The sequence below is a fragment of the Scardinius erythrophthalmus genome (genome assembly GCF_964197995.2).
Source record: "Scardinius erythrophthalmus genome assembly, chromosome: 1".
Lineage (NCBI taxonomy): Eukaryota > Metazoa > Chordata > Actinopteri > Cypriniformes > Leuciscidae > Scardinius > Scardinius erythrophthalmus.
The window spans coordinates 41,979,634-41,998,575 of record NC_138221.1 but is presented as its reverse complement, the minus strand read 5'-3'; the positions used below and the strand labels follow the sequence as shown (position 1 = coordinate 41,998,575).

At 43.6% G+C, this 18,942-nt stretch overlaps 1 protein-coding gene across 2 annotated transcripts in view; it reads left to right on the top strand.

Annotated features, from left to right (window-relative positions):
• prkcbb (protein kinase C, beta b) overlaps positions 1-18,942 on the top strand; it is a 143,392-nt gene that overhangs the window by 52,734 nt on the left and 71,716 nt on the right. For both annotated transcript variants that reach the window (XM_081384997.1, XM_081384996.1), the window contains exons 4-5: positions 2,594-2,705; positions 6,926-7,054. In XM_081384997.1, coding sequence (XP_081241123.1) covers positions 2,594-2,705; positions 6,926-7,054 — 241 coding nt within the window. The remainder of the gene's footprint in view (positions 1-2,593; positions 2,706-6,925; positions 7,055-18,942) is intronic.

The following is an 18,942-nucleotide window of genomic DNA, read 5'->3' as shown; positions in this document are numbered from 1 at the left end:
AGCACTTAATAATTAAAGCACAATCATAGCTTGTAAATTTTGATGGCACGAAGAAAATGGATAGCTTGGTCCATAATTCATAATTCATGGAGGCCCAGGCTTTATAGCTTGATTATACTTTGCACTTAATGTACTGTATAGATAGAAACGCCTTCCCTTTTTTTGTTTCCAAGAGCTTCCTTGATGCTGTTTAATATGTCAGAGATGTTTAATATGGTTTTAATTAAGCACTTAGCCACTTTCCATAAAGCTTCGAAAGTGCACTGGTTAGAATGTAATTGGTTTGTGCAGCTCTAGTGGTTTGTATATTGCTATCCAAATTGCCCACTGGGTCATGCAGGTTTTGTGGTTTGCTCAGTGCAGTTTGTTTATTGCCTAATGGGTTGCTTAGGTTTGGTTGCTTGTGCAGTGCCGTCCAAATTGATGTTTTCACATCTGGTCTGGTGAAAAAAGCAAGAAAATGGATCCACTCTAATGGAGGATGCAAAGAATCGGTCCATGCCAATCTATCCAACTATGACAAAAACTAGCCTATTTTTTAAAGCAATTGATAAACTATCAATTATAAAATGAAATATTAGCAGTAGATACTAAGTTAATACTTTCATTCAGCAAGGACACATTAGATTGATCAAAAGTGACTGTAAAGACATTTATAATGTTACATTTCAAATAAATGCTTTTGAGCTTTCTATTCATCAAAGAAACCTAAAATAATAATAATGATTTCCTCAAAAAAAAAAGTATTAAGCAGCACAGCTGTTTTAAGCATTGATAACAATATGAATTTTGAGCAGCAAATCTTCATATCAGACTGTTTTCTGAATCTGATTTCACGTGACACTGAAGACTGGAGTGAAGATGAGAATTTTCACACTATTAATGTTTTTACTGTATTTTTTATTAAATAAATGCAGCTTTGGTGAGCAAAAGAGACTTCTTTCAAAAACATAAAAAAAATCTTACCAACCTCAAACTTTTGCACGGTAATGCATGATGCTTGCGTAAGTATTTGTCTGAATAAATGGCTACTTTTAAATGGCCGTCAATGGAGAAAAATACTTTTAGCCTGCAGAGTGTGTAGTTACAGTATCTACTAGCAGAGGCTAACAGTCCTTGCCAAACTTCGACCCCTTTGTAAGTTGTTATTGTGATTTTTTTATTTTAAAGCTGTTATGTAGCCTTATTCTCTTTCTCTCTCTCGCCTCATCCACCTACTCTCTCTCTCATTGCATCCCACCGAGAGCCTCATCATCACCTCTGCTTCCCTACACAGTGTGCTCTTGGATGCGAGGGCAGCCTCTGTAAATTCACTCTGACCTTTTCTCATTGCATATTCTTCCACTGTAAGAGTTTGTAACACAGTCCTGTGGACTTTGTGTGTGCTACATATGCTCTCTGTGTGCTCAGGCCACAGGCCGTATGGAAGCTACTCTCTTTTTGTGCAAGTGTCATCGCCACCATGAGCTGTATTCAGAGGGAGAATATTAAAACAGCACCTTATGAATAGGATGTCATAAAAGAGCCCCTGCTTAATTAATAATGGATGCAAAACTTGGGGGAAGGCGGACAGGAAGTGTTCTTTGGTGTGCCAGTGTCGCAGCTGACTGGCAGTGCCCTGCTGACCCGGTGCTCCAGTATCATTCAGGTCACAGGTGTCATCCTGCCAATGTCACTTCTGGTGGCAGTGCTCTGTAGACAACCTCCAGTATCTACCCGGAATAACTGTGAATGTAAACAGGAGGGACAAAAAAAATGTGATGCACGAAAATATGCATAATCTATATAATACTAATCAATGGTGAATTTAATGTTATAATAATAAATGAAATAATGTTAAATGTTATTAATATATGGCTTTATTATATATCATATTGTATATTAAATTCATAAAAAATAATATTTTATTTAGGTTATATCAAATAACAAAATTGAAAAATAAATGTATCCTTTTGAATCTACACTTCAAAGGATTTTTATCATTTTATTTGAAATAAATTCTTTGAGTTTAACATAACAAAATTATTTGAAATAGCATTTTTTTTAAATATTTTTTCAATAGTTATTCAAAAAAATCTTACTTTTGAATGGTGTGTGTGTGTGTGTGTGTGTGTGTGTGTGTGTGTGTGTGTGTGTGTGTGTGTGTGTGTGTGTGTGTGTGTGTGTACATTATATAATACAGACTTTTTTGTCTCACACATCTGCAATGTGAAGTGTATTGTAATTTTGTGCTGTGGATGCAGTAGCAATCCAACTGGTTTCAAACATTTAGGATTTTATTTCTGATTTCTAATGTTTCCTTTTACCCACCGAAAAAAGTTTCAAATTTAAATATTGTAAAGCTATATACTGGCTATTCTCACCCACTTCTCATTGCCTCACCTGTGCTTTTAACATGCAAAATACCATTGATACCTGTTTAAATTCCTCTGTGACTTTCTCTTCTGCTTGTTTTAAATGTACTTCCACTTTAAGATTATTTTGCACCTTGTATTTGTGTTATTGCAATCAACATTAATTCCCAATATGTCTGGTAATGCTTATTTATAGCTAACGTGGCTGATTGCTCTCTTTTTTGTGTGTCTCTCTGAAGGACCCGCGCAGTAAGCACAAGTTCAAGGTCCACACGTACTCCAGCCCCACCTTCTGTGACCACTGCGGCTCTCTGCTGTACGGACTCATCCACCAGGGCATGAGATGTGACCGTGGGTATCTCTCACTTTCCTTGACTTCCACTGAGACGCTTAAACACACATAATCATTTTTCTGGTAGAATTTCATGGCCTTTTCACACTGCGCTTAACCCTGGGTTATTGTCTTTCTTAACCCTGCTTTTAACCCTGGGTAAAGGAACATTTCACATGTTTTACTAGAATGAGTTTGAAAAATGAAATTTATGAAAAGATTAGCATTTAGTCCAAAGCTGATCCCAGGATGCAAGTTCTTTTTGTGGAATGGATGTTGTACGTTTGACCAGGGCTGGACTGGGGCAAAAAATCGGCCCGGGCATTTTGGCCCAGACCGGCCCACTATATGATCATAAACACCACCCATCTTTGCACGCCCTTATGCATACCAACTCCTATTCATTAAAACCACTAATGCCATGTAATGAGTGAGTATAGGAACGAGTGAGGGTTAACAGATGAAATAAGTAAAAATTTGACATTTATTATTACAGTTGAACTATACTCCACAGTGATGAATCCTAAAACAAGCTATAAGCTGCATTGGCATATCAATACAAGTGTTTCTTACAGGATTTTTGTTAAAACTATGGTGGTGGGACCTCGGTCCTTCTAGGGGGGTTCGGGGGCATGCCCCCCGTGAGAAAATTTTGTGCATTTTAATGTTAATTTCATCAATCTGGTGCACTTTGAGAGTTCAAAATTAAAAGCTCCAACCCATATTCAGTGTGCAAATTAAACAAAGAAAAATTCAAACCTCTTTTAGTTACATGTCTACATTACACTTACTACATAATAATAGTTATAATATTAATCCAATGACAGTAATAGCCATATTTTGTAAAACAAATGCACTAAAAAATAAAGGAAACTTTCATAATTGGTGTTGTACCAATTTCTATACTTGAAAGAGATAAGCACATGATGATCTTTTATTTTGACCCAAACTGCATCAAGCTTTTATTTTGGCGGAAAACATGGTTTACAAACGCCTCTCATTAAATTTCTAGTGAATTGCAGTAATCGTCAACTATGCAGATGTGGAAATAACCTGTAACTGGGTTATGGGTTCCTACACTCATGACATGGCCTAAGTGTTTTGAAAGTAGTTCTGCTTACCGCGGACTCTACACTCTATCATCTCTCTCCTGATCCTCCTCACTATCATCATCTGCCGCTGGAGCTGATGAAGGTCAGAAAACGTATATTTTGACACAGTTTACAGTGTCTGCTTTAAGGGCCTGTTTCTATTTTTTCACGCTATTTCTCTGCACATTCCTTGCGTTTCTTCTCCATCTCGCTGACAATTTTGACAGATACACACTGACACTGCTGCACGCTCGCTCACTCGTTTAAAGTTGTGATTGGGCCAGCCCAGTGTCAAACAAGAAAAGAGCCAATGGGCCGCTGATCTACGTGTTTCATGGGCTGGTCTGTCAGAAAAAAAAACTAACACTGACTTTTTTTGACCAATGCATTACACCGGCACAAACCCAGCGCCGCCAATTAAGCAAAACAAAACAAAACGAATGGGCCGCCAATCTACAAATTTTATGGGCCGTTAAAAAATAAAATAATAATAATAAAAAGTATGTATGAGTATGAGATGTATCGGCCCAAAAAGCACGTCGGCCCACCGGGAAAATGCTCGGTATGCCCAATAGCCAGTCCAGCCATGCGTTTGACTATAGGACATCAAAAGTTAGGATTCAGTAGTGTAGTTGTCACTTACTCTGCATCTGTTATTAATAAATTAATTAAAATGTTTCATTCTCAAATCATCCACTGATGCATTTTGACACCCCTAACTTAGTGTTTGCTTTCACATTTTACATCAAGTTGGTTTGGACTGCCAAATAATAATAGCAGCACATTGTTAGCTTTTGAACAGTACTATTCTGTTTTCTGATGCCATTTGTACAGAAACCATGCAACCCTAGTATGACGGTTGAGTGATCTGTGTGTGTTACCTATCCCTGCGAGGCGAATATCCTGAGTGAGAACATAACCAGGCTGTATGAAGTCCCGCTCACAAAGCACCTGAGTGAAAAGAGATTTTCCATCTCACGGTAGCCAGCCTCTTATCCAGTGTCCAATACATAAAACATTCAAAATGCTTCACTCACTTAGCAGCTGTCTGAGCCTCCGGGGCACAGATATTCACCGCCTCATTCCTGATTGTTGGCTTACACATATTCATTGATATAACAGCATATTTACCGGCCGCTCTTTACTCTTATTAATGTATGACAGGCAGGTAGACAGACTAACAAGTGAGCAGACAGGTGGCGTAAAGATGAGGCGCTCAGCATCTTCAACTGAAACCTGACACAAAGTTGTTATGGTTGCAGACTGAGAGAGCTATAATTACCTTTGTTTAGTTTCCAATGCATGAGTCGTCTTCTCCGGGGCCCTCTACAGTGTTTACACTCCAGCTATGGCTTGCGCTCCGTCACACTTCTGACTGAACTGTGGAGAACTGCTGCAGTGCATGAGGAATTACAGTGTTTGTGTGTGTTTCACAAGTATGTTCTTGTGCGTTTGCTTGTTTCACAGTCGTTTTCATAAGCAGTCTGAATTCAGAGTGCTTTTTCGCTAATTGATATGTAAACTTAAGTTGAGTCCGAATGCTTGTGTTTGGCCTGTGGCATCCAACACAACAAAAGCATCATAACAGTGAATTCATCATAAAGCCCCTATTGACCTTGCTGGAAAGACCAGCTTCGAGTATTTCTGATGTAGCTGGTTGGGCTTGCTTGTTTAGCTAGTTAGGAAGCACACCAGCATCCAAAACACATGTGCTGGTGGCTGTTGATGTTTTTAGCAGGAGAGTACAAACTGATGACTGGTTTGTTCCTGGTCAGATATTCAACCTTCAGGAAAGACTGTTCCCTTGTTCCAAATTCTAGTGAGTCACCTCGCTGTCCACTGCATACATGCCTGTTGGCAGTATGTATATTTATAATACATAATATATTATTTGTGACCATATATATATTATGCTCACCAGAAAAGAACAGTCATACTGTACAGTCATATTGAGAAATGTTGTCACTTTTATGTGTGCCTTTTTACGTTGTTTATATATCTATTTATATACAGTGCTATGCATAAGTTTAGACACCCATGCTAAAGTTGACTAAAAAGAGGAATAAAAAATCATCTTTTGAAAATTGAACTTAATGCCTTAATTAAAAAAATTAGGAAAAATCCAACCTTTAAGGACACCAATTTTCTTTGTGAATGTGTATATATATTATATTATATATAATATATATATTAATACTGTGTCTAGTTACCTGGATGGTCCACAACTGTTTTTTGATGGTTGTTCATGAGTTCCTTGTTTGTCCTGAAAAAATTCTTCCAGCTCCCGCAAATTCTTTGGGTTTCCAGCATCTTTTGCATATTTGAACCCAGTGACTGTATGATTTTGAGATCCATTTTTTCACACAGGACATTTGAGGGATACATATGCAACTATTACAAAATGTTCAAACATTCACTGATGCTCCAGAAGGAAACACAACACATTTACAATGTGAAAACTTTTTGAACTTTTGAAGATTGTACTTAATTTGTCTTGTGGGAAACATGTACTGTATTTATCTTCTGTATCTTCTGATCTTTAAACAAAATAAGAAAAATTTACATTTTACGTCCTGTTAATGCAACGTGAATGGGGCCATTTTTATAAATTCAGCTTTTATTTTGTCTTGTGGACTATATGTAAACATCTTTTAATGTAAAATATAATATGCAGTACAGTACTCAATAAAAAAGATAACATGCATTTTGAATGATCCTTCTTATTTTGTTAAGTAATTAACATTTTGTAAATTCTGCAAGGTGTATATAAACTATAAAATATATATATATATATATATATATATATATATATATATAAAGTGATATTACTTTATATTACTGACATTTGATGCAGTCTACATGTTGGTCTGAGATTTTTATGGCCTTAAAATCTCATGGCTAAACATGGCCATTTGTAGTTACAGAATTGGCTCAACAGTCCTTTTTGGTAGAAGGAAAGCACCTTCTATATATATATATATATATATATATATATATATATATATATATATATATATATATATATATATATATATATATATAGTCATCATCTTTTACACATGCATGTAAAATTGTGTACTTTGTCTGTGCATTTGTCGTTTGGGGTTTTGGTGTAACATCTCTTCCTCTTTCTGTCTCCTGCTATCCAGACTGTATGATGAACATCCATAAGCGCTGTGTGGCCAACGTGCCGAGTCTGTGTGGGACTGACCATACTGAGAGGAGGGGCCGCATCCAAATCACCGCAGAGATCAAGAACAATGTGCTCACCGTCAGCAGTGAGTCACCGCTGCCCACTCACACACATTTCACTGCTGCACACATGTGCATGGAAGCAAACACTCACTCACGTCTTCCAAAATCGCTGGGGGATTCTAGACCTCCTGCTACCACACACATGCCTTCATTTGACCCTTGAAGAGCAGCCAAAAATGCACTTTATACAGCACATCTTGCATGAATACTTTCAGTCTAGGCATGAAGTGTGCCGCCTGTGGAGGCTTGTGGGCATTTTTTCTTAGTGTCTGATTCCTCCTAGTGGTGAATTCAAAGCAGCACCAGATAGCAGGGACCTGCATGCACCATTTCAGGGTTTTAAAACCTTATGATGCTGATTTATTGAAATGCCCAACTGTATTTACAAAAAAAATTGTTTTCACATCTCTTGAATGCAGTCCATTCATTTTTTTTTTATGATACTATTATCATCATTTGAGCACAAACAGGTATTGAGCGCTGTCAGTAGGGCTGTTGCAATATCAGATTTTCACTATACTATTATTATGACCAAAAGGAATTCACAAGAACGATATTATCGCAATATATATATATATATATATATATATATATATATATATATATATATATATATATATATATATATATATATATATATATATTATAGAAATTTAAAAAAAATTGTTTTTGTTTATTTTGTGTTTTCTCTTTTTTTTCGGGAAATGAATCACACTCAAAATACGAGTGCAGTGAGGAGAAGAGAGAGTTTGTAACTAAAACTGTTGATCAGGTCTTCCTGCAAATTGGGATGTCTAAAGGCCCGTTCAAACCAAGTACGATAACAATAAAGATATAGTTCTAAAAATCGTTCTAAATACAAAATGAATTGCTGAGTCCACACCACAAATACAACATTAACGGCACAGAGATAACGGTTTCAGAACAAGTTTTGGTTACTCTTTATTTTAATGTGTCTTTATTACACTGTAATTATACATTTAAGTGCCTACTGAGTAATATTAAGTAACTACATGTACTTACTCCAGGGTTAGGATTAGGGTTTGCTTTGGTTTGGTTTAGGGTTAGTAGCATGTAATTATGCATAATTTATAGTTATTACTATAGTAACTGCATGTAACATATATAAAAATGATACTGTAGAATAAAGCGTTATCCAAATTTTTTTCAGCTGATGAACGATAAAAACATTGAAAGCCAATCAGAATCCATCCTGCATTAAAGAGCAACAAAACTGCTGCACGCTTAGAATAAATAAACGGAACGATTTCGTCCACTCGAGTGGTCGCTAATATTATCGTTATCTTTATACATTTTTCAAACAAACAATACAAACAATCTGTTTAAAACATCAATGTAAAAGAACTGTAAGGTGTACCAGATGATAAGGTGTCTTGTCAAAACGTACAAGCAAAGCAAGAAAGCACATAAGGGGATATAGAACAACAAAATAGCTCTGATGTCCAAAATGCAGCATGTGACAGTGATGAAGTGAAGTGCATTCGAGCTCATTGTGAAATTCTATAGGATCCGTCAAACATGTATTACATTACACGTGTCCATGGTAACACAAGAAAGCACACTTAGTCTCCCTGTCTCTCCTTGGCATTAACACAAACATGCCTCCAAAACAAAAGCACAAGCACGTCGCTGAGGACACAGTCTTCTGTTGCATCCAGTGAGAAAAAAAGATAAAAACATGGTAATGCTTTATGTGTCCAACAGAGGGCGATATTCTCATTCTCTCAGCAAGAACCCGTCTGAGAAAAGACTCATCTGCACTCCCGTTTTGATAGTTCACCCAATAAGGTTTCAGAACTCTGCAATTTTTCCACTGGAACCCACAAGTTGAATTTGTTTTGAAGAGTCTTCACCCATCTGTTTCCATACAGCAACAATTCATAGTTTATTAGTCACGTTATCAAACATTCATGTAATTCATTATGCTGCTCGAATCAAGAGGTATCACTGCATGAGACTCATGAAAACCAGTGGTACTAGATGTTATTGACACCCAACAACCAGCAACATGTTTGATTTGAGCCTCAATATTCTCCTTTCGTATTCCAAATGAGAAAAAAACATACAGGTTTGGGATGACATGAGGGTAGATGATGACAGAATTGTCAATTCTGGGTGATCCATAACCTTTGTAAACCCTTCTTCACATTTTATATGAAAATGTTATATGATAATAGCGTTTAAAGCAGTTTATTAAATTATATCCATGATAAATTTCCACTTACTTGTTATTGTATTGATATAAAACTATAATATCCATGGGGAATTTCCACTTAGTTCTAATTTCCACTTAGTTACACTTTTCAGAGCTGAAGATGAGCTCAATTAAATGAAATTTCTGGAAGACAAACCAAGAGAAAATTGATCAGTGCAGTTAAAGAGGTTGTTGAGCAAAAAATGAGAATTCTGTCATCATTTACTCACCCTCAGGTCGTTCCAAACATGCTTCTGCAGAACACAAAAGGAGATGTTTTGAAAAATGTTTTTTTTTCCATTCAATGTTGTTTTGGACCCCATTGCCTCTCATTTTGTGGACACACACACACACACACACACACACACATACACACACACACACACACACACACACACACACACACACACACACACAATGAGATATCCTTCAGAATATCTTCATTTATGTTCCACGGAGGAAAAAAAATGTTCTATGGTACTACTAAAATGGTCTATAATGTGGTTTGGAACGACATGAGGGTGATGAATGATGACAGAATTGTAATTTTTGGCTCAACAATCCCTTAAATGCTTTCTGAAGGAAAGTAGGCTTGGATCTGTGCATCAGTGGGTGTGCATAAGTGACATTAGCCTCAACACACTGCTCCATATTCAGCCACGCGTCCCTTTTCTCAAGCTCAATCCTGGGCTATTTCACCCCGCGAGCCTCAGCTCTCATTTTCCCTTAGAATTAACTAACAGCCTTTAGCCCGCTAGCGGCTAATGAGCTGAGCTGCACCATGGAAAGAACCGAGGCACAGACAGCCCTGAGCGCAAAAGACATTTTTAATCCATCACACTGTCCTTTATAATTTAATGTCACGCGACGGTGCCGCAGATCTGCTGAGCGTACAGTAAGATGAATGGGGCATTTCAAAGGCCTGTCACTTAAAGCTAATGAATTGACCAATACCTGGATGGAAATGGGGCTGCCGCTCTGCCTTTAAAAGGTCCTTTCCACCTCATCTTTCTCACACTCACACTCTGTTTGACCACCGGAGCACTTGCAGGTTGATAAATGTTAGTGAGGCACACTGGGTGACCATGATTAGTGTGTTGTCAGCACTTGCTATGTGGCTACTTTTTGTGAATGAAGACTTGCGTCAGAAAAACATTCTTGTCCTTACATAAGCTTAATGGATCCAGTCAGTTCTGGATCTGTTCCGAGCACCAATAACGCTCATTTTTCGACTAAATCGACCATTTGCTATTGAACTGCAGTGCTGTTTTTCACCTAGAGGGAGCAGTGCTGCTTAATTATTTGCAGAAGCATTAATTATAATCCTACAGCCTTTTGCATCTTTGCCTGTTAAAATATCAACAGTGTTATATGCTACAATGTTAATGAGTATTTTTTTACTGAGTAAAAAACACTGAGTTTCCTACGTCTCTGAGCCACAAAACTAAGCGTATCTTGTAGGTCAAAGCTTTTGATATCTTCATGCAAATATTCTTACATGGTCAGTGATCCCGCTTTCTTTAATCGCTCCGTGTGGAGGGCTTTCCGAACGAACACGTTGTGTGTGTGTAGCATTTATTAGCTGGCAAAATAAACCCTGCTCTGTGAGCACGACAGTTCACGCTGAAACTCATCTCTCTTCCTGTATCCGTGCTGCAGTACGCCGCTGTCTTAATGAACAGCTAAGCCTACCTTCACACACCACTCATTATGGAAATTACACTAGCCACAAATCTCATGGCCACAGCAGCCTCCTGCATTAATTGTTGTACTGGTCAAGTGCTGAGGTCAACCCCAATTACTGGGATAGTCTGTATGCATTCGTAGCCCCATATGGCTCTGAGGGCTCATGAGACACAAGAATAAATGACTGACAGCTATTCGCTCACATCTGGGGTCGGTAGTTAGTGCTCTTGAGGGGTAAAGGGTTCACAAGCTTTTATCAGATGCTTGACATCCTACACTGAATATTTTTTATTCAGTATCTTTTTGTTTTCTTGTAGAAATATAGATCCTTATAACATGATTAAATTACTTGAGAAGGGAAATATATATTGATATTTATTGTGTTGTTTCATTGTCTTATTGTCACGGTCACATTCTTCAGCCTTCATCTGTGTGTGCACTTCATTCCCCAGAATCCTCCATGGCGCACACCTGCACTCACTCACCCAATCACCAATCATCATCACCTGCACTCCCTCATTAACCACCCTTTATATTCAGTACTCTCCCTTCACTCCTTGTCTGGTCTCGTCGATGTTCACCTTAACATGACCCACAGACTTCTGAACACTTACCTGGATTCCTACCTGTCATTTCATCCTCTCCAATCCGTCCTGCCTGCCATCCTGTTCTGCCTTCAGCCCGACATCATCTGCAAAGAGAAAGAAAGACAAGGACATTACCAACCAGCTAAGCATCCACTGTTATTCTGTGTTTCTGTTACTCACCATCTGTCTGCATCTCCACACTCCCTGAAAATAAACTATTAACCTTACCATCTTGTCTGCATCCTCTGTAAAACCCTGACAGAAGACCAGACCACACGAAGCATGGAAGTTGCTCACTTCACCCTAACCCCAGCTGATCATCTGATTCATTGTTTTCAAGATGGGTGCTCAATCGAGGAATATGTCGCCGGCTTTCTGGAGCTTTCTGTTGGGGTAAGCTGGACAGATGATGTCCTAAAAACAGTATTTTGGGGCGGACTGGATAACCATCTGTACCAGCAAGCTCCAGCGGAGGCAATCCCAGGCTCATTTGCCCAGTATCTAGATCATGTGTTGTGGTTGAGTGGCTCAAGGTTCACCGTAGGTGAGGTTGAGGACATCGCCACTCAACCACCATCTCCAGCCATCATCATCCGGAATTCAGTCACCAGCACTAGCGGGCCCGCACTTCACGCCAGTCCAGCCGAGCCCGCACTTCACGCCAGAGCTGCCGAGACCAAGGCAGTAGGCGTCGTGCCCGCCGCCCCTGAGTCTATGAGCGTCATGCCCGCCGCGCCTGTGACTGACAGCGTCGCCTGCCCGCCAGAGCCAGAGCCAGTCGCCTGCCCGCCAGAGCCAGTCGCCTGCCCGCCAGAGCCAGAGCCAGTCGCCTGCCCGCCAGAGCCAGAGCCAGTCGCCTGCCCGCCAGAGCCAGAGCCAGTCGCCTGCCCGCCAGAGCCAGAGCCAGTCGCCTGCCCGCCAGAGCCAGAGCCAGTCGCCTGCCCGCCAGAGCCAGAGCCAGTCGCCTGCCCGCCAGAGCCAGAGCCAGTCGCCTGCCCGCCAGAGCCAGTCGCCTGCCCGCCAGAGCCAGAGCCAGTCGCCTGCCCGCCAGAGCCAGAGCCAGTCGCCTGCCCGCCAGAGCCAGAGCCAGTCGCCTGCCCGCCAGAGCCAGAGCCAGTCGCCTGCCCGCCAGAGCCAGAGCCAGTCGCCTGCCCGCCAGAGCCAGAGCCAGTCGCCTGCCCGCCAGAGCCAGAGCCAGTCGCCTGCCCGCCAGAGCCAGAGCCAGTCGCCTGCCCGCCAGAGCCAGAGCCAGTCGCCTGCCCGCCAGAGCCAGAGCCAGTCGCCTGCCCGCCAGAGCCAGAGCCAGAGCCAGTCGCCTGCCGGCCAGAGCCAGTCGCCTGCCCGCCAGAGCCAGGGCCAGTCGCCTGCCCACCAGGGCCAGTCGCCTGCCCGCCAGAGCCTGTGAGCGTCATTCTCCCCGAGCCAGAGCCAGAGTTTTCAAAGCCCTCATCGCTGGTCCCGTCCAGCTCAAAGCCCTCATCGCTGGTTCCGTCCAGCTCAAATCCCTCTTCGTCGCTGGTCCCGTCCAGCTCAAAGCCCTCATCGCTGGTCCCGTCCAGCTCAAAGCCCTCATCGCTGGTCCCGTCCAGCTCAAAGCCCTCATCGCTGGTCCCGTCCAGCTCAAAGCCCTCATCGCTGGTCCCGTCCAGCTCAAAGCCCTCATCGCTGGTCCCGTCCAGCTCAAAGCCCTCATCGCTGGTCCCGTCCAGCTCAAAGCCCTCATCGCTGGTCCCGTCCAGCTCAAAGCCCTCATCGCTGGTCCCGTCCAGCTCAAAGCCCTCATCGCTGGTCCCGTCCAGCTCAAAGCCCTCATCGCTGGTCCCGTCCAGCTCAAAGCCCTCATCGCTGGTCCCGTCCAGCACAAAGCCCTCATCGCTGGTTCCGTCCAGCTCAAATCCCTCTTCATCGCTGGTCCCGTCCAGCTCAAAGCCCTCATCGCTGGTCCCGTCCAGCTCAAAGCCCTCATCGCTGGTTCCGTCCAGCACAAAGCCCTCATCGCTGGTCCCGTCCAGCACAAAGCCCTCATCGCTGGTCCCGTCCAGCTCAAATCCCTCTTCATCGCTGGTCCCGTCCAGCTCAAAGCCCTCATCGCTGGTCCCGTCCAGCACAGAGCCCTCTTCGCCGCTGGTCCCGTCCAGCACAGAGCCCTCTTCGCCGCTGGTCCCGTCCAGCACAGAGCCCTCTTCGCCGCTGGTCCCGTCCAGCACAGAGCCCTCTTCGCCGCTGGTCCCGTCCAGCACAGAGCCCTCTTCGCCGCTGGTCCCGTCCAGCACAGAGCCCTCTTCGCCGCTGGTCCCGTCCAGCACAGAGCCCTCTTCGCCGCTGGTCCCGTCCAGCACAGAGCCCTCTTCGCCGCTGGTCCCGTCCAGCACAGAGCCCTCTTCGCCGCTGGTCCCGTCCAGCACAGAGCCCTCTTCGCCGCTGGTCCCGTCCAGCACAGAGTCTTCTTCGCCTTCACCGCTGGTCCTGCCCAGCCCAAAGTCTACACCGCTGGTCCTGCCCAGCACCAAGCCTTCACTGCTGGTCCTGCCCTGCACAGAGCCTTCACTGCTGGTCCTGCCCTGCACAGAGCCTTCACTGTTGGTCCCATTCAGCTCAACGCCCTCTTCACAGCTGGTCCTGTCCAGCTCAACGCCCTCCTCACAGCTGGTCCAGTCCAGCTCAACGCCCTCCTCACAGCTGGTCCTGCCCAGCACAGAGCCCTCTTCGCCGCTGGTCCCGTCCAGCACAGAGCCCTCTTCGCCGCTGGTCCCGTCCAGCACAGAGCCCTCTTCGCCGCTGGTCCCGTCCAGCACAGAGCCCTCTTCGCCGCTGGTCCCGTCCAGCACAGAGCCCTCTTCGCCGCTGGTCCCGTCCAGCACAGAGTCTTCTTCGCCTTCACCGCTGGTCCTGCCCAGCCCAAAGTCTACACCGCTGGTCCTGCCCAGCACCAAGCCTTCACTGCTGGTCCTGCCCTGCACAGAGCCTTCACTGCTGGTCCTGCCCTGCACAGAGCCTTCACTGTTGGTCCCATTCAGCTCAACGCCCTCTTCACAGCTGGTCCTGTCCAGCTCAACGCCCTCCTCACAGCTGGTCCAGTCCAGCTCAACGCCCTCCTCACAGCTGGTCCTGCCCAGCACAGAGCCTTCATCGCTGCCCAGCACAGAGCCCTCATCGCTGCCCAGCACAGAGCCCTCATCGCTGCCCAGCACAGAGCCCTCATCGCTGCCCAGCACAGAGCCCTCATCGCTGCCCAGCACAGAGCCCTCATCGCTGCCCAGCACAGAGCCCTCATCGCTGCCCAGCACAGAGCCCTCATCGCTGCCCAGCACAGAGCCCTCATCGCTGCCCAGCACAGAGCCCTCATCGCTGCCCAGCACAGAGCCCTCATCGCTGCCCAGCTCACAGCCCTCTTCGCCGCTGGTTCCGCCCAGCTCACAGCCCTCTTCGCCGCTGGTTCCGCCCAGCTCACAGCCCTCTTCGCCGCTGGTTCCGCCCAGCTCAGAGCCCTCTTCGCCGATGGTCCCGTACAGCTCCAAGCCCTCTTCGCCGCTGGTCTTGTCCAGTCCAGAGCCGCCTTCATCACTGGTCCAGTCCAGCCCAGAGCCGCTTTCGCCCCCTGCCTCTTCCAGTCCAGTGTTAAAGCCTGATATTTCCCCAAAGGAATTTTGGGGGGGGGGCTATCAGTCTTCTCCGCCATGGCCACCCGAAGGGTCTTCTCCACCATGGCCACCTGAAGGGTCCTCACCGCCGTGGCCACCCGAAGGGTCTTCTCTGCCATGGCCACCCGAAGGGTCTTCTCCGCCATGGCCACCCGAAGGTTCCTCACCGCCGTGGCCACCTGAAGGGTCCTCACCGCCGTGGCCACCCGAAGGGTCCTCTCCGCCATGGCCACCCGAAGGGTCCTCTCCGCCATGGCCACCCGAAAGGTCCTCACCGCCATGGCCACCCGAAAGGTCCTTACCGCCATGGTCCCCTGCTCAGCCTGTATCACCATGGTCCCCTGATCAGTCTGCTTCACCTTGGTTCCCTGCTCAGCCTGCACCGTCCTGATCACCTCCTCTGTCTGTCCTGCCACCATCCTGGAGTCCGTACTCCTGAACCTGCTCCACCTTCCCGTCACGGACTCCAGGATGCCCACCCTCCCTCCCGTATGCTGCCTTCTTCGGCGCGGGACGCGCCTTACGGGAGGGGGGAGTAATGTCACGGTCACATTCTTCAGCCTTCATCTGTGTGTGCACTTCATTCCCCAGAATCCTCCATGGCGCACACCTGCACTCACTCACCCAATCACCAATCATCATCACCTGCACTCCCTCATTAACCACCCTTTATATTCAGTACTCTCCCTTCACTCCTTGTCTGGTCTCGTCGATGTTCACCTTAACATGACCCACAGACTTCTGAACACTTACCTGGATTCCTACCTGTCATTTCATCCTCTCCAATCCGTCCTGCCTGCCATCCTGTTCTGCCTTCAGCCCGACATCATCTGCAAAGAGAAAGAAAGACAAGGACATTACCAACCAGCTAAGCATCCACTGTTATTCTGTGTTTCTGTTACTCACCATCTGTCTGCATCTCCACACTCCCTGAAAATAAACTATTAACCTTACCATCTTGTCTGCATCCTCTGTAAAACCCTGACACTTATATTATCCTATCATAAATTTTACTAAATGTATTGTTTTTTATGTATTTATTTTTCTCGTGACTTGAATCTTTTGAACTGGCTCACTAAAAAAAGATTAATCCACTGATTATTCTTATGTGTACGTGTATGGTGTGTATGAATATTTTGTGTAATTTTTAATGTACCAGGTTCTGTCGAAATGCTGGCGATTGAGCCCATGGCAAATTTTCCTATCAGGGACAATAAAGTATATTTCATTTTATTTCATTAGTTTAGGCATTCTTTCTGCACGTTTCATTATTCGTCAGGAGCTGCCGACAATTTACTCTTTGTGTGTTATGAGTGAATCATTGAATTGTTCACTTAAAGCAACAACATGGAACTTTTCCTCTGCGGTCGCCCTACAGGTTGGAAGCGGAATTGTCCATTACCGCTGTCGTAAAATGATTTACGGTTACTGTATATGAAGCATGCAGGTTTTTTTCATATGGGCAATGACAATATTATTAATCTTCCCCCTTTCATAATTTATACATGTTTAGTAGACTAAACATTTTAACTCAAACATTTGCGATTTGCATGTCGATTGCAATGCTCAAATCTGAACGAGAATGATAGCGATAGCATCCTAACCATCTAAAACTACCATGTTAGTGTTTACTAGCTACCAGATTGATAATTCGCTCATCTACTAGCTGATTCATGAAGATAAATGGAGGACCAGATAGTTTCCGTAACGTAGCCAGGCAGACAACAGATTAGAAAAACTAAAGATAGTATGCAAGCAATTTACAGTTACTTTACTTACTAGTTCAACAGCATGACGGCCAAGTCAGCATCGGTCTGGTAACTCTCCTCCTCCATAAGCTCACGCCAGCGAGCAAACGCTCGACCAATATTGATCCTCGTCCTGACTTTCAGTTTATTACTCTCCCTTTTCCTCTTCCGACTCTACTCCGACAAAACCTTGGACTTCTTACGTTTCGCTGCTGCTTCAGCCATGACGAAAACAGACGTACGAAAACAAACGCGCTGGTTGGCCACATTTGAGGAAGTGGTGGGCAAAGTGACGTATGCCGTAAAGCAGTCGAATTTTGTAGTTCTTTTTGAGCTCTGGTTACTACCCGCACCCCGAAGTTACATAGTGCCAGTAAAAGCGATACAGACCCCGTCAGGCTCTGGCAGACGTCTCATTCAACCTATTGTAAGTCGATGTACTATCACAAGGGTCTTGGAAATATATTATGAAGGTTGAAAAGTTACATGTTGTTACTTTAAAGCTACACTGTGTAGGATTTACTCCCATCTAGCGGTGAAATTGTATATGACTACCAACTGAATATTACTTTCTAGCTCCTCCCATTCCGAAGGCGTTTTAACTCCTACGGTGGCCGTATTATTTCAAATCTGCCGGCAAACGCAAGCAAATCTCCCTCTCGCATTCGTCACGGTGCCACTGCATGTAAAAACGCGAAAGGCGAAGCTTGAATTTCCAGGTATGTCCTTCTTTGGCTAATGTATTTTCAAGATGGAGGCGCAACATGGCTGCCGCCATTCAAGCGACTCGCTCGTATGTATTCTAAATTGCAGATTATACACTTACGAGAATACTTAATTAGTTGATTGAAGTGATTACGCATTAATGAGAACGTATAATTTTGAAATAACGTGTTTTTTGCTAAAAATCAACTTAAAATATTACACAGTGTTGCTTAAGTAACACTTACTTGGTAAATCTACTAAGAGTCTCCGGAAAGAAGCGTTTTCCCACAAACAAAGCATATCTATAGTACCGTTCAAAAGTTAGAGAACTAATTAACTAGTCGGTAATATTTTTTAAATGGTTTTGAAAGAAGTTTCTTCTGCTCATTAACGCTACATTAATTTATCAAAAATACAGTAAATACAGTAATATTATTACAATTTAAAATAACTGTTTTATTTTAAAGTGTAATTTATTACTTTGATGGCAAAGCTGAATTTTCAGCATCATTACTCCAGTCTTTAGTGTCACATGATCTTTCAGAAATCATTCTAATATGATTTGATGCTAAAGAAACATTTCTTATTATTATCAGTATTGCACTGCCTATTAGTTTTGAGGAAACCATTTTTTTTTCAAGATTCCTTTATGAATAGTTTAGTATAGAATAATTTATTTAAAATAGATTTTTTACATAACACTACAAAGTCTTTACTGTCATTTTTTATCAATTTAATGTATCCTTACTAGGGGTGTGACAAGACCTCGTGTAGTAGTCAATACCCGTGCCATGGCGGAGTGTGAGAGTGAAGTTAGGATAGAACATGGCACTGCTATGCTACGTTTACATTACGCCTCCACTGTCGTTTTGCTTTTTATAGAAATAAAAACCATTTAATTCAGTTGGATAATGGTCGCTTCAATTCCATCCAGCTCATCCAAGACGAGCTGCAGAGTCGTACGTAGAGTTCACTGATCACGTGACGAGAGTAAGTGATGAGATGACTGACGAGACCATGGCGGAGGATCCGTTGCACAACAGAGCCTAAGCGTCTTACATATGTCTTATCTTGTAGAATGCGCACTCAGCATCAAATCCCTATTCACAGAGTGCATGCGATCACGAAAGCAAAAGCAAAATGTGCGCATTTAAACGCGATTTCAATACCCTTCATTTTGAAAGCGGCTCCCTGATGCATGCAAATATCTCCCATTATGAAAGCTATCAGGCTGTGCTGTGTAGTTGTACCAATCTCTTAGCTCTGTATCATGCTTGAAGAAAATTGTGGTCTCTATTTGCACTTTGAATATGGAGAGAGTACTTTGAT